Genomic DNA, 22,500 nt, shown 5'->3' with positions numbered 1-22,500 from the left:
TTACCATATTCTTTGGAACCTTGAATTTCAAGTCAATGGTCCCTATGGGTTTGTTTCAGACGAATAGGTTTCATCTACTAAATAATAATAATAATAATAATAATAATAATAATAATAATAATACATAATAAACCTTGCACAGTTATAGTAGCCATTAAGGTCACCCAGTTAAATCAGTATTGACTTTCTAGTGACTAAGGTTCTCGTGGGAACTCTTTCATATTGTTCTAGTTTCTGAGAACACATTGCATGCATTGTAGTACCCTCTTCCTTGCACGAAGAAGCCTAGCCTTACAAATGAAATAATTCCAGGTTTGACTAACGTAAAATATGGAGGGACGTACATGAAAATATTAAGGACATGAGTTATTTCTTAATGAATTGCGACAATGCAACACACCTCGAATTATATATAAAAAACCTTGATATTTGTGACAATGGAAAATCAACCGTTACACAGCCTTGTGCAGTGCACATTTCTAAAATAAAAATACGTCGCACAAGGACAGTCTTAGTCATACATTTACAAACAGCATACGTGGGAACGGTGTGATGTCTAACACCAATTAAAATACTAGTTGAAGGATTGACCATTAACTTCAATTACTTTACAACATGGTAGTACATTGGGCTAAAATAGGAAAAAAAAATCCTTAAGCCTACTTCTGGGTCTCTGTCTAAGTTTCATCTTAAACTGACAAACTATTTCTTGCACCGTGGAAAGGACGCCTTAATGTCTTTTAATTGGTGGCCTTTACAAACCTATATTTGTTTTAACGTCATTTAGTGTACTAAAGCTATCAATTGCATATCAACCTCATGAGCAACTCTAATCCTAATAAACCTACTTGATTAACCACCTCGCCCTATGCAACCCCCACCCCCATAAGGTTTTCCAAGCATCATGATCACTAACCTTTACAAATTAAAATTAATTTGCATACTATTTACTTAAACAGGCCCTTCCCTTTCAAATATATAAATAAGTGGTTTTGAAAAGATATTTAAAATGGCTTATTAACGAATGTCAACACCTTATACCAAACGGAATACACATTTCCGTCACTGCTTCATAGTCCTGTTTCCACAATTTTTATTGGTTCCATTTTTTTTTTTCACTATTTCCTACTTCCTACTTAACGCTTTTTCCTTGGCATTGCCTCTAAAAGAATGGAAGAAAACAATGTTTACAGGTCGGAAAAAAAAGATGCGAGGATTTCAATAAATAAGTGTTATGTATAAACCGGTAGATAAATTGTAAACGGCCGTTTGAACTAAAATAATATGGACCTATAATCTCCGATAAATTAAATGGAGACCCATTACTTGCCCCTATTAAGTAGTTAAGAAGAACGTCAATTCATAGCAGCTGTAACAGCAGCGCTGGCAGCAGTATGGAGCACTTTAATTTAACAAGTGGGAGGAGCACTGTAATTCAAGCAAGCGCTGGCAGATGTATGGAGCACTTTAATTTAACAAGTGGAAGGAGCACTTCAATGCAAGCAACACTACTTAAGTATTGATCCCATATGATAAACGTAACCTTGACTACTGAGAAGGCAGTATTACGCTTTTCAGCAGAAATATGATTTTGTGGTTATATCCCGGAATAAACATTAACAGAATATTGTAAATAACACAGGCGTGACTCAGGAACTCAGACCCACCTAGACCTAATGGAGGTTGGCAGACGTAGGCTCTATGCCTACGCCCTTGAAGAAACTTGGGAACAAGCGATAAGCTAATGAATTCAATCAAGAATGGTTGCGTGCGTTTACGCATACAAATAAGGAATATAGCTACACGTGACTTGAAGAAATATTCTCTGGTAATGGAATAACCTTGCACGCAAACAACTTACGAACGCCTCTATTTTTACTTCTTAACTTTCAATGCTTACCGTTAAGTTACTTCCTGTTCTTGGTAACGAGGAAATGCGGTTTTACGCCAAAGCATACATGAAAAAATTTACTCGTAATTGTCTTATTCCTGCAGATCATATTGAAATAAAGGCTTAAAATACTTACAAACTGGTTTCCTTGAGCGAAATATCACAGAACTTCGTCTCACGGAGCGAAGAGTCGTACCTCTCACCCAGAACACTCAAGACCTTTAACTGAATGATCTCATTCAGGTTCAGTGTTGCCAGACATCCCAGGCGGAATATCCCTACGCACAACATTTGTCTCATCCTTTACTATGGCTAAACTTATGTCAATTTCGTCTAACTTCAAAATTAACTGAATTTGAAGATATGCTTTGATGTGGTAATCCTAAGGCACCGAGTGCATTATGTCAAAATAAACTTCACAATTAGAGAAAAGCAAAAAATATATTCCCACAGGCCGTAAGTTTTGGAACTTGTGTTGCCCAGGGAAAAGGGCTTAGTTTGTGGGTAAGTGACGATGAATTCTCATCTTCAGTTTCATTAATAAAATATAACATTTATCTACATATGTCAAAAGTCCATACATTCAACAAATTTGCCTCGACGCCACTATATTTCAACTCGTTAAAATTTGAGGTAAAACTCCCAACTTTAAGAGAGATGGCCCCAGTAAGTTTGGCAACACTGACGAGTTGCTGGCGAGAAGAGAAGGAAGGCGTTGCGTTGCCTTCAAGCAGCGGTGCCCAATTTACTAATAATGTATACCATGAGAAGAGATGGGCTAGGCCCATTGCTAAAACGCAACGTTCTCGTGAGTTTTCCTCGAAAACAAAGGTAATTAAATCAAATTATCGCAATACGAGACACCTATCGAAAGTTTCAACTGAGCAGAATCTTGGTACTGCGGTGGAGTGAGCGTAAAGTATGTGCAAATAGTATGGCGTAAAAACAGGATAACCTGTCGAAAAACCTTCTTTGTACCGCAAGAATGCGTAGACTTAATTGGATTCCAACCAGTAAACACTGACAAAGAAGGGGGGAAGGTAAAATCACTCGGGAAAAGTGGAGATTTTCCACCAAGCTGACTCAAAAGACTATTGGAAGATACATTCAACGGCGCTCAGAATTCAACATTATAATTATGATTGTTTCCGACTAGGTCACATTAAAATGTCTTTGAAGTTGAGGTAAATTTTAGTGCAATTATCGCAAATTATTCACGGCTGTAAACAAGTACATAAACATACTACTAATATATCATAATTACTCGCACAGAAATACAGCGTCATCTTAAGGTACTATGATTTGGTAGCTTTGAAGTCCAGCCACAAAATCATTTTCACTAAATAGATTCCAATTAGTTATTTTTTTAGCATTATTCCTAACCAATCAAACCCGTTATTAGCATAATTACAGTATATGCACAATTTTCTGTGGCTAAACTAATGATCTCTTTGTGACGTGCATAGCGCAAGGTAATTAGCTGGAACAAACACCCATTTGCTAATCGTAGGCAGCACTTAATATTATCAGATGAAAAATCAATAACTGAAATACTCTTTAGTTTGCACTTTACTGTAACTCAAGCAGCAGATCTGGATACGTGATACAGCTCCAGGAATAGACCACAAAACGCGCAGTCTTACGAGAAGAGATATGCTTTCAGATTTTCCAAAATGAGGCAAGGTAACCAGACGAGTTCAACAGCTGGAAGATGATACTAGAGAACTTACGAAACCAAGTTTTATACTTACAAAACATAACTAGTCTTCCAAGCGCCAACTCCACGTACCAACCACTTACTGTCGTCAAGAAAACCCGATGGAGTAGATTATTTATAATTAAGTAAATTGTATATTTACTGATTTTTTTAAAGCCAATAGGAAGAAGCGGTTAGGCGTAAACCCCTTTAAATATTTGTATAACTGTATTGGTATGGTAGTAGTTAAAGTCATCCAACCAGAGAAATTGACAAGCTTTTCCAAACGTCTTAAGATTAGACGTAGAATAATTTAAGAAGTTTACCTTATTGTTATATTCTTAAAACTTTTACACAAAAGTATAACTTTTAAAGTTTTAATATTCATAAACAATCTGAAATAAAGTTGAATCTGAAGTTCATTCATAATAAATTCATTACGCTCATATGATGGTATTCCTAGAAACATGGAAGGAAGGTTCGAAAAATATATTTTAACTATGCTAGCCTTTAATATGAGGTCAGTGTGTTTACAACTGTGTATTATAAGGAAACAAACATTTATAACAGCAGTTTCCATCAGTTCATGGAAATTATTGCCATGTATAGACACCTATCTTCACATCTTACTATAAAATTAGACTAAAATCTGATGGTAGAATTTAACAATATTTACATCTTATAAAACTCTCCCGCCAGCTTATATATAAGCACAAATAGCAAATATATTTTAATTTATTCTTTTCAGATGCTAATATAGCACATTAACATGTACAGCGATTCAAAGTTCTTAAAACATAAAACTCAATATACAATCTTAAAACCAGTAAAATAATTATGGCATTCGAGCTTTACAACGGAACAATACCACGATACTTTCCAGACATGAAGTTATGTACTAAACTGGCCTCCTCATATTTCCTCTAGTTTCCGATAAATTAATACATAAAAAATTGCACACGTGTATTACACTGGCCTAGCCTTAATTGCTCGAATTTCTAATGAATACACACACTTAAAAAGCAGTTCTGTAAGAAGTTTACAAGTGGCCCATTTAAGTCCATGGCAAGAGTAATTTCAACGTTAACTTGATATCAAGGAGAGCAACCTTGGCCTATAGACTCACGGCAAGATCAGTGACCACAACTTTGAAGCTTCAGGAGGAAATGTCCAGGAAACTCTTTCTCTCCTCATAGGACTAGGAACTTGCCTAGGACGTACAGAAGGAACAGTAGCGGCAGGACGAGCGCAAAGTTAGCCCCCAACTTCCCAGAGCTATCGTCAGAAAGATAATCGTAGTAGTAACTGTCGAAAGGCGTCTCCAGGTTGCAGAGGTCACCCTTACAGCAGTAGATGTTCCTATCTTCGGTTGCATTGACAAAATTAAAAACGACAAATTAACGGAGTGTTCAAGATGAACCATAACCACACGGGTGAATTAATAAACTTTTAAAACATTGATAAAACCAACTTAAGCATAATGTTACACTAATCTTATTTCCCCCATTCGAGATTCGTCATTTACATTTACATTAAGTTGTCCAGGCTGTTGCACAACAGGCAGGGGTGGATCAAATAAAATTGTATTTGTATTTGAATTGTATTTAAATACAATTTTAATGTATTTGTATTTTAGCATCCAGAGAAAAAGTATTTTGTATTTGTATCATGGCACCCAGAAAAAAAAGTACTTTGTATTTGTATTTAGATTTGATATTTCGTGTCAAAATCATTTGAGGACAGAGAGAGAGAGAGAGAGAGAGAGAGAGAGAGAGAGAGAGAAAATCAACAACCATGGTTTACGAAACTATGACGGGCCATTAACACGTCGCGTACACATCGCGTACGAGTACACGTCGCGTTCTTGTACAACCATCCCTGCCCCACCCACTACTATGATGGTAGTTGGACAGAGATAGCACTACCGTCCATGTCACACTCGCTGTCGCTGGTGGCGTGACTTATGTACTTGGTGCCAACTCAGCTATTCGTCTCCTAGGATCATGCAAGACCGTAGAAGAATTGAAGGGAATGGAAATAGCAATGCTAAAAGAAGTGATAAAAGTTTTGGAACCATTCCAAGAGGCGACATCGCAAGTGAAAGGAGAAAACATGGTGACACTTTCTTGCGTTGCACCAGTCGTATTTGGCCTCAAACTATTCACGGAAAGTAAACCAATCTACTGCTTAAACTTGGCTAATGCACTACAGTCTTCTATCAAAAAGAGGTTGCATCAGTTTCTTGAGAAGACTGACGTCATTGCCGCAGCTGTCATGGACCCCAGGTTTAAGCTGGCATGGCTGCCATGTGAGGAAATATAAAAGGAAAAGATTTCGAAGATTGTGGACCTAATTATTTCAGTCACCTCCGTCATCTTTGAATAACGCAATTCCAGAGAGGGAGCCTTTCATCACCATAAGCACCAATCAAGACAAGGCTGACATGAGTGCAAAACGCCCTCGTCTTTTTGCCTAAATGCCACCAGCTGGGAGTGGGAAACTAAATGTAAGTGCATCAACAAGCGACACTACAGTGGTAAAGGCAGAATTTGAGTCGTACCTAGAAGGTGTTCTGGCTTTTGACGTGAAGCCACTGAGGTACTGGCGTGAAAACAAGAGCTTCAGCATTTTGAAGCCTTTTGCAAGAAATATTCTAGGGTGCTGTGCCTCATAGGCACCATCTGAAAGTCTTTAGTAAGGCCGGTAATTTTTACACTCCTGAGCGAGCAAAACTTGGCCCGGAAACCTTCCGGGCATTAATGATGATTAAATGCAATTATGATATATAGAATGCAGATACAAACTTGTGAAAAAATGTTATATAGTTTGCAAATTTTCGGGAGGATTTTTTATTAGTAGCTTTGAAATCTGAAATAAGAGTACTTGTATTTTAATTTGTATTTTGTTTTCTGAACCAGTGATTTTATTTTATTTGTATTTTATTTTTTTTTTTTTTTTTTTTTTTTTTTAGATTTAGGAAGAAAAGTATTTGTATTTTGTTAGATTTAGGAATAAAAGTATTTGTATTTTGTATTTTTGGAATCCCAAACGAAAGTATTTGTATTTCAATTGTAAAAAGTCGGTATTTGATTCAACCCTGAAACAGGTGCTCTAATTCTAGGTAAATGCCTGTACCACGAACTCGAGATCTAACTGAAATACGATTGACTGATTCTCGTTATGATTAAAATTCCTATTTCTTTTTAGAGAGAGAGAGAGAGAGATTCAGTATGAGGTGGCAGAACCAGCTCGCGAGAACTTATGACAATACGGTAATTCTTCAGAAGCAGTCCGCACTGGATATTAAAATAAATAATCACCTACATGGAAAGAGCATGTGAAAAGCAATATAAAAAGCATAGTCATTATATGAGAGATGGAACGGGGTGGAATTCTTAAATGAGCTTGATAAGTTTTACCTCGAATTTTTCCTAAGTCGGGAGAGGTGTTTCCTCTACGGTAATGTTTACTTTTAATGAGCCCTCTAACTTATTTTCTTTTCTTACGCAAAACAACCAGAAAGGATTTTGTGCTTTGCAGCAATAATAATAATTGGGAACACCTACTGATTCGCGGCGGGCCCACTCGACCGCCGACCGAAATCGGCGGAAGAACACCAAAGCCATATGGCGGCGATACCAAAACAACAACAAACAAAGTAAGGAGCGACTACATATCGGCGACCATCGATTTATGTGTGCTGTCAGTAAGGCCGTAGCGGAACGGCGCTTCGCGCCTTAATCCGCAAATTTAAAGATTCTTGGCAAGCACGGCATGTACGGCAAGAGGTAATGTTGCGCTGCGCGCGCTACCCACAGGGTTTACAGTAAGGCTACTTACCGTGGCAGATAGATTTGGGTGTCGCATCGCTTACGCCGACGTCCTTTCGTCACTACAGAGCGATCACACCCAAAGGCGTTCCTGTTTGTAGTCGATCCGACAAATAGCTCCACAACACTCGCAGTTTTTTTGGCTGAAGATTTAAATTATGTCTCTGAACATATTCAATCACAACTTCTTTACCACCCCCACCCACTAGACAAATAACGATAAAATTCACCGTACCCACATTGCACTGCAAACAATCGGTAGGAAATCGAAGGTCTCTGTCAAATTAATGCCAGAAGGGCCAGCCACTACCTCTGCCATAGCTACAGGAAGACAAAATGCTAGTTTTTGCTTCATTTTTCGAGTATTCAGTCAAACAAGGATACCAGTGGACACTGGACAGCTAACTTTATTACTCCGCTGAAATGCTAGTGAAACTTAGTTTTCGACTAAAGTCGTTCGTAATTGGTTATGAAACCCATGACGTCATAACGATGTCACACCTCTCAGCCAATAATTGAGTAACTGGAACTGCTTTTGTTTCCGTAAGAAAGTAAGTTAGAGGGCTCATTAAAAGTAAACATTACCGTAGAGGAAACACCTCTCCCGACTTAGGAAAAATTCAAGGTAAAAACTTATCAAGCTCATTTAATTCCACCCGTTCATTCTCTCATATAATGACTATACTTTTTATATTGCTTTTCACATGCTCTTTCCATGTAGGTGATTATTTTTATTTTTTAATAGCCAGTGGCGGATTGCTTCTGAAAATTACCGAAAGAAAATACTTCTTATTTGGAATGATTGCATTGGAATTAGCCTTGGGTTTCCCAAGATCACGAGAAGTAATTTGGTCTTAACTCTGTCACTGCAATCGTCAAAACTTACGTCATACATCATAATATTCAAACCTTCACTTACACGACTTATGAAAGTGCTGCAGTGTTTACGAGGCCAGAACAGAAATTAGTCTAGCTTTACGAACCTGCCTGCCTAAACAACTGGATTGTAATTAATCTCTTTAAATGAACAAAAAGTATGACCAACTTAATCAAAGAAAATAAGTATCTGTATACTAAAGCATCAGCATTATACACTACCATGAGTCTAGAGAACAAGCGGTACTCACCAACAATACCAGTTACAGTCGACACCATTTCGGCCTTGTCGAAGACGTCTGCCAAATATTCCCCAATGAAAGAGCCTACTTTCCCGGCTTGATTCTTCATGTGACAAACAATGCTTGGGGCACAGGTCTTCCTTATCCTCCCCATGAATTCTATCGCCTGCAAAAAGATAAAAGCTAAACTGTATACCTCGTGAACGACAAAGCAAATGACGTATAAGTCTACTCTGTAACGTTGTAAGAGAAGTGCTAACACCTGGATAAAGTAGGTTTAATATATCGAACAGTGGATTATAATATGAAAGAGTTAAGGACAAAGGCCAAGCACTGGGACTTATGTCACCCAGGGCTGGGAAGGAAATTGAGGGTAGGTAGGTTTGAAAGGTGTAAAAGTTAAAAAACCTCGCTATTGCACTATGAAATAATTGTTCGGAGAGGGTTGATAGCAAGATGGAAGAAAGATATGAATAGAGGTACAGTAACGGGAACAAAAGAGGTTGCAGCTAAGGGCCAAAGGGACGCTGCAAAGAACCTTTAGTAATGCTTACAGTACACGCTAACTGACGGCACTAACCGTCTACGGGATCTATCGGACAGTGATATGTGCAGTGCTTTCATCTGGATCATGTCGGCCTGATCTGTCGAAAACATACATTGCCGAAGCAGAATCACACTTATAACAATAAGGAACAGCCATTTACAGACTTACTATACATCGGCCCTTCATAGGATGGCATTGTTTATATTCGATTTCATCCACTCCACAATTCTTGCACCTAATGCACTCCAGAGCCCACGATGAAGACATTGCCAGGAAAAGGGGCAGACACATCCAAAATCTAGACATATTTCTGCACCTAAATGAATTCCTTGTGGGATTTTTATGATGTGGGGAATATTAGTACTAAACCACACGAAGCTACACTTTTGATTAGCCAAGATAAGTCTAGTACTATGCGGCAATAGTGAACACCACTATAGTACTTCAAGCTAACACTTAATATTTAAAACCTCGTGACATTGGAAAGATCAGTGTTTACGCATCTATGAGTAACACTCTCGAGACAGAGGTTTCCTCTACTACAAACTGCAGGACGACACTGACACCGCACCTGTCTCCCGCTACCAAAGGAAACAAACTGAAACTCTTGTTGGATTGGAAAGGTATAGTTCAGTTGTTCCAAACGAGGTGTGACAGCTCTGAAAACAGATGGGAAATATTTTTGGAAACGTCTAACGTTGAAAGTGAAATACACAAAGTTACTAGTTGACAACAAGGAGAGTTGTGTGTAAGGATAATGACGGACACAAGACATTTCATACAAATTTATTACTTCTTCGTATATGTTAGAATATAAATTTTACTCAAAATGGCTTATAAACTATTATTTAAATAAAATTGAAAATTCTTTCCCCCTCGCTACAGTAAATATTACAAAATACTGACAATATGAAGACTTTCGGATCATATCTCTCATAAATCATTGTTATTCATTACAATGTCATTAGAAAATCATGAAAATAAAGACAACTTTTTCTTCTAAATCCCTAACACATCAACAGCTATTTACTAACGAGCATACACTAACCTTCAAAAGTATCACTTTACCACATGAAACCAACATCTAATGAAGCAATACAGTGAGTGTACTCGATTCCTATATCAAATAAATTTACCAAAGATGGCAACACTCAAATGGACATGGTTGCCCGATGGTTGATGTTCGGCAGCAGCTTGCTGATATTTGCATATCATACTGAAAGTGAAGAAATACCGGTTCCATACTTTTACCAGCTCAATATACAATCAAACTTTACCAAACAGTGATTTTGTTTTCATCATTAATCTTCTTGAGGTAATGGTTATGCTAAAAATGAGATGAATTTAACACAGGTACGCCTACTGCTTTGACAAGATCAAACTTATGACACTGCAAATTAGCACCTCCGATTACAAACCATATATATATAAATATATATATATATAATTATATATATATATATATTATATATATAGATATATATATATATATATTATATATACGTATATATATGCAATAGTAATATAAAACAAGAAACATTCCGATAAATAAGGAGATATACTCTGAATAACTGAATAAAAACGGGTAAACACGCTGAGTATAAAACGTAAACATAGAACTGACCGGTATTTGGAAAAAAAAAGACAATGTAACCAGTATTTGGGGAATATAACCAAAAGAACAATGTATTTTTAAACAAGCTGAAGGTATGATAAAAAATATCTTCTGGTCCTTGTATATACACATCTTACAGCTGAGATTATTGGAACAATCATATTCACCCAAACATCATCTAATTAAGTGAAAACTGCCATTCCAATTCTGGGCAGCCTTGAGGCAACCGCTCTCGGGCAGAGGTTTGTTGAATAAAATATCTTGCCAGCTATAATATTACAAGGCAAAAGTAGCTGGAAGCTGTTAGTTCATCTGTAAAAGTGTGCTTGTGTGTGTGTGTTAGACTATCTGGAAGTGTGTTGGACTCTCTGGCAGGTAGTACAACGCCTTCAGAAGCCGAAGAAGTACAAGACGGAAGGCAGTATGAGCAGGAGACTCAGGGTGGCTCTCTTGTCTGATGATCCGTTGCAGAAGTCGGTTTCGCAGCAGTGGACGACTTTATCTTTGGCTGAAGGGGATGAAAAGGAAAATTATATTATTGTACAGAAACGAAGAATGTATTAGGATTCACGGAAAATGTACAATTATAATTTTTATTGTTATCATTATTATTCCGCTCTATCTACCTTTCTGGAACTATCCTTTGACCTACGAAATGAGCAAACAGAGCGTAACGCACTATAACACCGGAAATGGCATTGAGATTCGACAGTCACAAATGGGCCCTGTCACGCTTATCGCTCTAATCACATGAATTAAAGCTAGCACTACTCACAAAGGTAAGGTTTGTCCTTCCGCGGTGAGAGTGAAGGATTTTGTAATGACGGTCACGCGCGTGATTCATTAGCTGCTTAATAGCTACAATGATTGAAGAGTAAATACTGTCCAGATAATCTGGCTGGTTTTAAATATTACTTCCTCGTAGTACAGGAAGGTAAATATATCTCAGAAAGGGGACGTTATATGAATTTTAAAAATCATTTAGATATCGAAGAACTATGTCACGTACATGTACAAAGAGACTGACACAGAATAAAGGCTCAAATAAGTTAACATAATTACTGTCCTATTTAGCAACTAAGTTGTATTCTTATCGATCTGTGCCAAAATGCAAACTGTTTTAAAGTCAGAAAACCAATCAGCTACCAGTTACAAAGGTATCCGCAGATTTTAACCACTGAAACAGAAATTTCTACAAATCGCCCAATTTGCATTAAATCCAAAACACTACAGTCTCAGGCACACTGGTGTATTCTGATGTAGAGCTGTAAATATGGAAATTCCAACAGAACCAAAGCCCACCAACAGTATAACCCTGAACTATAGAACGTTACTCTACACAAGAGCTGATACACTGAAGAAGAAATTTCTACACATCAACTTATATTCACTGAGCCCAAATCACTGTAGTCTCATACACTCTTACATATTCTGATGTAGATTAAATGTAAACACTGCAGCTTCAGTACACGCTGATGTATTCTGATGTTCATAAACTGCAGGCAATGAGGTTTCAGTAAAACCAATAGAAGCAATTATTACAGACAGCATAACCCTACATCTCTGATGTAAAGCAACTGTAGAGCATGAGACTTCAACAGAACCAAGTACTAGAGACAGCAGAAACCTGCATTACAGAATATCGCTCGTCACTGCCAAACGACTGGTGCTCTGCCATCCCCAGAACAGAGTTTCTTACCGTGGACAGTGTCGTGGAAGAGCTTCTTGAAGTCATGGTCACTGAAGATGGTTTTGAGACTCTTTAGGGGATTGATTGACGTCCTGTCAACATCCTGCAGCTTGCAAACAGCACTCGGGGCACAGCCCTTTCTTATTTTACCTCCTACATTGGTTTTCTGCGAAAGAGTGTCAGCATTAACTTCCTTGATGTCAACGGAAGACCAGACAAAACCTTTGATTTCCGGATATCCGTATTATCTCGGCCATTGCTCTTCTTCTTCCTGCCAGCTTTTTAAGATTTAAGTAGCTAGACAACTCTAGATAAACACAGTTGTTCACAGTAAGGATGGCAAATGCAGTCAGTACATTTAAAACCTGTGGTTTTGAATCTAGTCACTTATTTAACTGTAATATCAAGAATGGATAACTTATTTTTGTTAATTATTCCTTGCAATTAGTGATGTGGAATGGGAATGTATGACTGGACTGCACACTGGACAAATTAAAAAAATGCTAAATTTAATTGCTGTAAAAACTAATTAATTTGTGTTGCATAATGGATACAGTATCTGTTTTATAATTACTAATGCATATTCCATATTGGAACGACGCAATGTGGGTCTGTTTTTGATCAGCTATAAGGAAGCTTGATTATCAGTACCCCAATAAGGAGATGAACATTAATAAGGAGATGAACATTAACCATTGATGCCAATAAAGAGATGAACATTAACCATTGATGCTAATAAGGAGATGAACATTAACCATTGATGCCAATAAAGAGATGAACATTAACTATTGATGCTAATAAGGAGATGAACATTAACCATTGATGCCAATAAGAGATGAACATTAACTATTGATGCTAATAAGGAGATGAACATTAACCATTGATGCCAATAGAGATGAATTAACTATAATGCCGAATAAAGAGATGAAACATCTTGATGCTAATAAGGAGATTGACATTACCATTGATGCCAATGAGAGATGAAATTACATTATGCTAATAAGATGAACATTAACAATTGATGCCAATGATTTGCCAATAGGAGTGAACATTAACCTAATGGATGCTTATTGAATGCCACCTGATGCAATAAGAGATGAACATTAACCTATTGATGCTAGTAAGGAGATGAGCATGTAACCCCAAACTGGGGGGGGGGGATGTTTTGGGCCAATAAGGAGATAAGCATTTTAACCTACTTTTCCGATGCCTTAATAATTGAGATGAGCATTAACCATTGATGCCAATAGAGAGATGAACATTGACTATTGATGCTAATAAGGAGATGAACATTAACCACTGATGCCAATAAGGAGATGAGCATTAACCTTTGATGCCAATAAGAGATGAACATTAACCACTGATGCCAATAAGGAGATGAACATTAACCACTGATGCCAATAAGGAGATGAGCATTAACCATTGATGCCAATAAGGAGATGAACATTAACCTTTGATGCCAGTAAGGATGAACATTAACCACTGATGTCAATAACGAGATGAACATTAACCAATGATGCCAATAAGACGAACATTAACCGTTGATGCTAATCGTGAGAGGAATTATATAATGCATATGAACCGACTACTTTAAGACCTTTTATGGTTAAGAAGTCCAAAATTGAAGTTCCAATGGCAACGGGTCCTTTATGAAAGCAAAAACTTCTACAAAATATATTTGATACAAGACAACAGAAACGCCATTTAAGAAAGTTATTATCAACATACGTTCAACTTTCAAACTGATGGAATACCTTAAGACATTTATCTATACATTCATCAATTACCAATCAGTAAGTGACTTGTACCTGTATATCTGTCTTGATTTCACGAAAGCAAATATATTATATGAGACCTGATTCTAGACAAATATAAAACATATCTTAAGAGAAGAAACACGGCAAAAACATGCTGCATTTGATAGACAAACCAATAAAATAGATTTACGTAGATATAAAACAGTAGAAGACGTAGCCGTGACGTCGCAGGTCACGTAATGGACCACCTGCCTGTATTCACTCCGTGAGAAATTAAAAGGCCCGTATTTGAATCATTCAGGAAACCGTTAATGCAGGAAAGTTAGCATTTAAACCTATATAATTTGATTAAGAAAAATAAACATCTGCTATATAATGTTATATAAAATATGCTGCTTGGTTGTCATTTGATTTTCCTTTTTTTTTTGTGATCAACAAGTATTTTTTTTAATCAAAATATATGGGTCGCAATGCTAACGTTCCTCTGTTAACGATTTTCGGGCTGTTTTAATTTAATTTGTGTATATGTATATAAATACATAATAAATGTAAGTATATTGATGTATAAAAAATATTATGACTATATACGTATTTGTAGATTTTGTACATAAACTACATATAACGTATATGTATTGAATTGTAAAATGGACTTTAAAATGCATTTTAAAAATGAGAGAGAGAGAGAGAGAGAGAGAGAGAGAGAGAGAGAGATTAATTTCTTACGAAGCGAAAACAGTTAAGTGTTCCAGGGAGCGGTGGTGATTGCGTCACACTACGGTGCTCCATAATAATAACCCCTAGACCTATAGAGTAGTCATACCATGCAAACACCGAATCCTGGTAGGCAGTTGGAAGAGGTAGACGGCTCTTTATCGCAGTCACTGCATTTGAGACACTTCAGAGAAGCGGAGGCAGATGCCACAGCCAGGAGAACTGCGGCGCATACCAAGAGAATTCTGGCCATTTCGATTCTGCGAAAGAAATAATCGTCATGAGATGAAGCTTCCACGTTCTGTACTTTAGATAATATTTCATTAAGGAAGTTCGGCCTATGGTAGAGATTTCATAGATATATCTCTAATTGCAAATCAAAATCTGTATTCATTCAGGTATGCAGTATAACGAATAGAATGTCCGTGTAATTTGGAAATAGATCTATGAGGCATTTATCGTTACGAGTTGCTTTTTCAATAAATTAGTCCATATTTGGCAATAAGGCGGAACATAAATACATACGATATACTTACCCATAGCATCAGAAAGATGTAATTCATATGAATCACTCAAACCGTCCTACCTAAGTCACCGGAGATGCAATAAATTGTAGGACTAAAGTAAAATGCTATAAGGAAAAACCGCTTCAAAACTTTTTATTTTTTTTTTATTTTTTTTTTTGCGTACATAGAGTAGCATTTTTGTATTCACAAATACAGCATAAGTTGCACAACCATGACAAAAATTAATGTTCCATACATTACTGTGCAACCCACATAGGCCTACACTCGCATACTTATAACACTGCGTCCCGGGCTTTAAATGATATCCTATTTCGAATATTAACGGTGTAATTCGCTACGGTAAATTATTAAAACACTTTTCAGTTGCAAATGTACACCAAGATATCCTTTTATTTACCTAAAACTTACACATAGCGTAACTATTTAAAGCCCGGGACGCACTGTTACCATGCGCGATCACCACAGGCGGATGGACAGATGGAAAAAAGCAGAGTATAGTACTACTAAAAATAGCTCTAGTAACTTAACAGGCACACCTACTTAATCAATGTAGATACAGCAACTTACCGCCCGAACAAATAAACAAAAAAACGCTGTGCTTGGTCGTAGTGACGAACCACCTGGATGTCTGCCAAGGGCCGACATGAGAAGTGACTGCCTGCCACTCCTTACCCTCTGTTCAAAATAAACACCGGTCTCTTATCCACGCTTCGTGATTCTATCACTTCCCTTTGAAGATACTCTTTACGGCAAAAGGGCAAAGCCCTTGATTCGCGTACCTGTGCCTTTAACGCCCTTCGGCCAAAGCTTTGAGAGATAGAGTTATTCTACTCTGACATGGAGTGAATAGCCAGCTACCAAAAGTAAACTGAAACCATCATGTGCCCAAAAGCGTCATCATCGGTCTAGTTCTCTTGGGTCTCTTCGTTGGTCGTATTCTTAGAACCCATATCTTTAAATCAGGTTGAATTGAATAACCCTTGATGGAGTGACTGACTGCCGGCATTAGGCTTTTTTTTCTGTGTTCCCACGCCTTGGTAACAGCAGCGTAACAATAACAATATGAGCTTTCATATACGGACAAGTACGGAAGCATATCATTTGAAGAAAGTCAGAACGGAAATATCATGTCATAGTTCAAAGTCTTAGAAAGTAGAACGGAAATATCATGTCATAGTTCAAAGTCTTTTAAAAACGTCAGCACATCTAAGTTAAGAATTGCCCGATTGCAAAATCGTATGATATTGCCAATACTCAGATCGCGAAGAAGCAATAATAATAATCACAAAGCAACCAAGGCATAAAAGCAATGAGATAATTATTCCGAAACAAACAAGAGAATATACACACTCTGCCTTTGTCAGTCGCGTTCGCCCCAAAGACAATTTCGCAAGGACATAGGAACGAACCTAGGGACATGCAAAGGAAGGAAGGGGCTCTTTGGGGTGGGGTTGGGGGTATTATTAACCCTACCGACCTCAAGCATACCACTTCAGGAGGCTTCAAGGTCTAGGACTGGAGTGCGTAGGAAGATCAGGATTCAACTTGGGAGACGTTTCTGGAGATGATATGATACAGGATTATAATTTGGGTTACAGGTTGGAAACATTCCAGGCCCATGGTATTAACGATATGAAATTTTTGCAGAAACTTCCTTTTCTATATTCCTCTGAAACGCATAGGCCTAGAGAATCTTTACCCCCACTGCCTTCCAGTTCCTTGCAAACATTTCAGACTTTTTTGGAGAAGCATTTCGATACACGAACTGTGAAGAAGTAACATCTGACATTTACACCATGACTCCCAAAACCGCACTCTTTGGCGAAGATGACGTAATTTGTAATACAGACAGATTACCGCTCCAAACAAGTTCTGAATAGGCGGTCGTAGAAGGGGTCGTACGTCCAGCAAAAGCGAATAAAAGCAAAACCGCGGTTTTTTTGTGGTCACAGAGAAGGTCGTAAGTAGAATAAAACGAATGAAAATAGAAGAGGGAAAGTGAGTTTAATGGACGTCGCCTTAATGGGTGCAGTTAAACCTAGACTTATAAGAACAGGGTGTCGTTACGTCATGTTCAAAAATAATTTGGTAACATTTGGACCGGTTGTTGTCATAAATGGCGTGAACTGTTATTTACTGTACGTGTGTAAATGTGTTGGTTTTCATGGAGAGTAAGCTAAGTAGTTATTGCACATTAAATAAAAATTCATATAATATCAACAGTATCTGCACACATGCGCGCGCACCCACACACATTATATATATATATATATATATATATATATATATATATATATATATATATATATATATATAGAGAGAGAGAGAGAGAGAGAGAGAGAGACGAGAGAGAGAGAGAGGAGAGAGAGGAGAGGAGAGAGACGAGAGAGAGAGAGAGAGAGTTTGCATAAATGATAGTATATTATTAAATCTTGTTACCACACTCAACTACACTAAGAGTCCATGTTATAGTTCAGATTTTTTTTTTTTTTTTTTTTTGTACTGGCAACTTCTGTACTGTGTCATTCACCCAACCATCGTGAGCCACTCCCCATCACCCCCCTCCCCCTCCCATTTCCACTAACCCCCTACGCAACCATCACCAACCTCCCTCGAGAGACCAAGCAAGTATCTTTATGCCAAAATATCTTCTTGATTTATCATCATTCTTTATTCCTTCTTGGTTACCATGAGCACTACGTACTTTGTGATGACGCCATTTTTCTTTTGTTTATAGGTATTTACCTGTAAAGAGAGAGAGAGAGAGAGAGAGAGAGAGAGGAGAGAGAGAGAGAGAGAGAGAGAGAGACTTTCACTTTCGAACATACGTAAGGTATGATCACATAAGCTTACAGAGAGAGAGAGAGAGAGAGAGAGAGAGAGAGAGAGAGAGAGAGAGAGAGAGAGAGAGAGAGAGAGAGAGAGAGAGAGGTGGTGGGCGCTGGGTAGGGAGTTTCAGTGGTCGTGATAGAACATCGTGTCTTGAGAAAAGGTATGAAATAGTCTGAATAAGAAAAAAACTCTCAATACTTTTTAAAAAATATTTCTTTTAACGTAGAAGTAATCGTTGCAAAGAACTGTAACAAACGTTACTATTATTATCATTATTATCATAGTCGATAGAAAAATATAACACATTTAATTGTCTCCATAGACGCAACAAGCGCAGCAGTTCGGATACGACAATGAACTATATTAGAATTGTATACAAGTTTTTAAATAGCTACCGTCGTTATTTTAATACATTGAATATTTCGTCATTAGTCAAATCAATCTAATAGTTATACGTACATGTCAGCACGCATCTGCTAATTAAAGTGGTGGATTACAGTTTACCATATGTACAGAGATGCAATTATAAGAATGCTAAATACGCTTGCATCTAGGGAAGTATTTAATTATTATATTCCGTTGTATTGTGACTTATAAATGACAAGTGTGCGAAACTACACTATATATATATATATATATATATATATATATATATATATATATATATATATTTATTTATTGTCTGTGCGTGCGTTTGTGCATATATATTTATTTGCTTAACAATCACACAACTAATTAGGTCTGAGTGGTGAGGTTCACAGACGGTAAGTCTTTTCATTGGTAACTTCTCTTGATTATATATTCATTCAGCTCTGCACAACCGATGAAACAATTTCAGATTAATTCAAATTTATTTAGCAACCTTCAGTACACAGACCATATGGCATGGAGGCATTTCCTTTTCCTGTCTTCGTTTCTCTAATAATAGCTATGAGACACGTAGTTCTGGCCTTCCCGCGAGGCGCTTGGTGTAGTTAATAAATCTGGCCACTCCCAGGTGATCAACCAACATTCCTCCAAAGAAACAAACGCCGAATAAATACACATAAACGCACAAACCTCTTTTCGGTAGTCAGCTGGACGATAAAGTAACTTCGACACGTTCGCAGAGCCAATCCGCAGCCTCTAGTCTTGAAGGCATTCAGAGTTCAACTGACTTTTGATGAATAAGTCGAAGAGCTCGAAGGCCTGGCTGGCTCACCCACAACAGCTCCTCCTACTGGTCTGGTACCCAGGGCTGCTCAACCAACCTACTAGTCTCATGTCGTAAAGTCATGAGAAGGTTGAAAGTCGAAGCAAGACGTCCCTGTTGCTATCCACCGACCCGGTATTATTCACGACGCCCTCGTTCGCATAATATGTAAAACGTCTTTAAATGGAAGCTCTTTAGACGCCATGGCTGATTTGCGCGCGTGTGTGTGTGCGTGAGTTAGAGATTCCGCGAATCCGTGTAGGAGGAGGGCGGCTTACAAATCGTTCGATTTCCTTCACTTGTCTGCTAACCTGGGCTTCGAATTCTATTCTATTTATCATAAAACTATCTAAAAGCAACCTGGGAAACATTGCAAGTTTTCATAAGTATTTAGTTTAATCATTCAAATGTACAACAACGACAGTAGGCCAAATATAACGAACAGCTGCCATAATCATGAGTGTTATGAAAAAAACTTTAATTTGATTTGTTTGTGACTTATGCTACTTCTTAAATAATTCTTAAATAAAGCACAAAGTAAAATCAAATAGATTACGAAACAACGTATAATATGCCAGGTATGCGCACGTTATGATTTTAGACAAACGCACCAAAAGGTTTGAGGGCTTCCGGTCATACCACCTGTAGATGAACATCCGCAGTGATTCTATCCACTCCCCTATAGCATGTTGACCTTTCCATATCATAACACCGAATTCCTTCTCCCCTGGGATCAGAGTCCATACATACTAGGTCTATAGGCAGCAGAACTTAGCTTCAATTCGCGTGACCGTGATGAACCTTGTTGCACCTGTTGCATGGTTCAAATATGGTTTCTTTCCTTATGATAGATTTAAGGGTATACTTTGAACATGTTTCTTTTTATTTGGTTTAGATAAAATTGCTCTAGGCCTCTAAATATTTTTCTCTGTCATGTGGGCTTACCAACATTGTAGTTTACCATCAGTCATTGCTACTTATTAATTATCGAACTTACACTCACTAGGAAGGATATTTGGATATTGCTTTTTCTCTCTTTAGCTACTAAACTATTGCAATGACATTGCAAGACATGCTATTGGTTGTTATTAAAACCTAATAATAACAAGAAAATTAAGGACATTAAAACCAATCAGAATATAGACCAATTTTACGTTTAATTATAATGAAATCTCAATCGGAACTCTCATGGGAGAACCGTGATAAAAAATAATTATATCTGACTGTCTAACACACTAAAGAAATATAAAATTATAGAAAATATGAATTAAATCATCAATACTATCTACTCGTACACTTAGTTTCACAACACGATTATCTTTTATGAACACGAGATTCCTATGTAATAGTACAAGAAGTCATTACAACTGAACAGACAAATAAAGACATGATAAGAAAAAAAGTTCACCTAACTTCACCAAGTGTTAGTGTGAGAAGTTACTTCTCAAATATCGTAAATGTGGAAGAGATGGCTTGACAGGGAAGACAGAATGAAGGATGAACACACTGAAGTCCTTGCTGGACGGAAGGAAGAGCATCAGAGCCTTCAGCAGCCGATGAGGTACAAGAGGAAGGGCAGGACGAGCAGTAGACCTAGAGCAGCCTTCTTCTCGCTCGTCCCGTTGCAGAAATCAGAGTCACAGCAGGAGATGGGTTTTTCCTTGCTTGCTGTGGAAAGAAATACAACTATAAATAAAAGAATATCATTGTCACGAAAAAACACAAACCAGTCAATAAATACAAAATAATTCACACGACAAAGTGGTAAGATTTTCAGTCAATATTGCACCTAAGTGTGCCACTAGGCCTAACGCTGAAAGTGGAAAAGTGTAAAGGGGATAAGAGGCCCATTATGGAAAGAGATAAAACCATAAATAAGAGATTAACACATGACACTGTCACCCAAAAGAAAGACGTAATCCATACACAAATCTAAAATTAAATCACGCTACAAAGTGGAAAGATTTTCAGTCAACATTGCACTTTGTGTTTCACTAGGCCTAACGCTGAAAGGTATGAGGTGTTCTATGGGATAGGAGGCCTGATGTGGAATTCTGCTATTTTTCTAACCAGCGGAATGGGAACAGGATTGATTTGGCAATATAAAGCAAGAAATTATATGTAAATATATATTCACCAGAAATGCTTTCTTTAATTGGACGAATTAAATTTAAAACTGATGTAGGACGTCATAATGAAACACTGAGTACTATCCTGTCGGCTACTGTGTTACCACAAGAAAATTACACGCTGGCCACATTATTGTCATTCACAATGTACAAACAGTCATAAAGAACAATGAACGTAAAATTTTCAGACGATTGCAACCATAAAATGAAGCTCTCTTACCCAGACCGCTTTTCTCAGTCAGTTCGTGAATATCGTCATCACTGAACAGAGTCTTGAGATTCCTCAGCGGGTTGACGGAAGTTCTGTCGATGTTCTCCAGGTGGCAGGCGAGTTGCGGGGCGCAGAATTTCCTGACTTTGCCGCCAAGACGAGTTTTCTGGAATTAACAAGGAATTAATTTGTTACTTTTTTTTTCTGGCGTTACAACTACTAGGGAAAAAAGGAACTGTGAAGACTAATGTAGCGTCTCAGTGCTGCGTATTTGCAAAGATGATGTTGCTTTTATTGAAAGAATGTTGCTTTATGTTTTTTCTTTATTTATCGAATTAATGTTTTTTTCTTTATCTGAGCGTTAAACTTGAATGTTTTAACAAATGAAAGAAAATAATACCTTGAGCTAGTCCACGTGTCATCAATATAGTTAACAAAAAAAAAAAAGAAAAAAAAAAACCACACTGGATTCCAGTTTTTGCCTGGAACCTTGACTAAATAATTATGATTTTGTACTGGATCTCTAAAGCACAGGTTGCTGTAGAAAACTATAGGGTAGACTGTAGAGAATACTACCTGGTACCTATAAAAACAACACTGGATAACGACATCGTGAGCAAAAAAAAAAAAGTTTTTTTGATTTGAGGTGACATAGTAATTGCTATGAAAATAACGACGCCTTTTCTGTGTGAGGGGAAATTGAACGAGAATCTGAGATGTTCATTGGTTATTAAAAAAAAAAAAACAGTATATA

At 37.4% G+C, this 22,500-nt stretch overlaps 3 protein-coding genes and 1 long non-coding RNA gene across 5 annotated transcripts in view; all 4 read right to left on the bottom strand.

Annotated features, from left to right (window-relative positions):
- LOC135210037 (uncharacterized) overlaps nucleotides 1-2,206 on the bottom strand; it is a 19,091-nt gene extending 16,885 nt beyond the window's left edge. The window contains exon 1 of the mRNA XM_064242808.1: nucleotides 2,028-2,206. Within this exon, the coding sequence (XP_064098878.1) occupies nucleotides 2,028-2,191 (164 nt within the window). The 5' untranslated portion in view covers nucleotides 2,192-2,206. The remainder of the gene's footprint in view (nucleotides 1-2,027) is intronic.
- A 1,873-nt stretch (nucleotides 2,207-4,079) lies between these two features.
- LOC135210036 (uncharacterized) lies at nucleotides 4,080-9,689 on the bottom strand. The gene is made up of 3 exons (XR_010313436.1): nucleotides 9,251-9,689; nucleotides 8,545-8,701; nucleotides 4,080-4,950 (listed from the first exon to the last, which is right to left on the bottom strand). It is a non-coding gene; the product is annotated as an uncharacterized LOC135210036 (long non-coding RNA).
- A 164-nt stretch (nucleotides 9,690-9,853) lies between these two features.
- Nucleotides 9,854-19,448, bottom strand: LOC135210034 (uncharacterized). Its single transcript, XM_064242807.1, has 4 exons — nucleotides 19,274-19,448; nucleotides 14,965-15,115; nucleotides 12,397-12,553; nucleotides 9,854-11,205 (listed from the first exon to the last, which is right to left on the bottom strand). Exons 2-4 carry the CDS (start codon nucleotides 15,106-15,108, stop codon nucleotides 11,087-11,089), a joined length of 420 nt encoding a protein of 139 aa, XP_064098877.1. The 5' UTR covers nucleotides 15,109-15,115; nucleotides 19,274-19,448; the 3' UTR covers nucleotides 9,854-11,086.
- Nucleotides 19,449-20,544: 1,096 nt separating this feature from the next.
- Nucleotides 20,545-22,500, bottom strand: part of LOC135210033 (uncharacterized) — a 4,716-nt gene continuing 2,760 nt past the window's right edge. For both annotated transcript variants that reach the window (XM_064242805.1, XM_064242806.1), the window contains exons 3-4: nucleotides 21,756-21,912; nucleotides 20,545-21,074 (exon numbers count right to left, since the gene is read on the bottom strand). In XM_064242805.1, coding sequence (XP_064098875.1) covers nucleotides 20,953-21,074; nucleotides 21,756-21,912 — 279 coding nt within the window. In that variant the 3' untranslated portion in view covers nucleotides 20,545-20,952. The remainder of the gene's footprint in view (nucleotides 21,075-21,755; nucleotides 21,913-22,500) is intronic.

Source organism: Macrobrachium nipponense, chromosome 39 (assembly GCF_015104395.2).
Source record: "Macrobrachium nipponense isolate FS-2020 chromosome 39, ASM1510439v2, whole genome shotgun sequence".
Taxonomy (NCBI): domain Eukaryota; kingdom Metazoa; phylum Arthropoda; class Malacostraca; order Decapoda; family Palaemonidae; genus Macrobrachium; species Macrobrachium nipponense.
This window is presented reverse-complemented; position numbering and strand designations above follow the sequence as displayed.

What these genes read in the sequence shown, in the direction of transcription:
- LOC135210034 (XM_064242807.1), bottom strand. Translation starts at nt 15,108, where the DNA reads ATGGCCAGAATTCTCTTGGTATGCGCCGCAGTTCTCCTGGCTGTGGCA. An exon ending in CAGGATTCGGTGTTTGCATG is followed by an intron (nt 12,554 to 14,964) that starts GTATGACTACTC and finishes ACTCTTTCGCAG; the next exon opens with AAAACCAATGTAGGAGGTAA. An exon ending in CTTCCACGACACTGTCCACG is followed by an intron (nt 11,206 to 12,396) that starts GTAAGAAACTCT and finishes CATCCCCTTCAG; the next exon opens with CCAAAGATAAAGTCGTCCAC.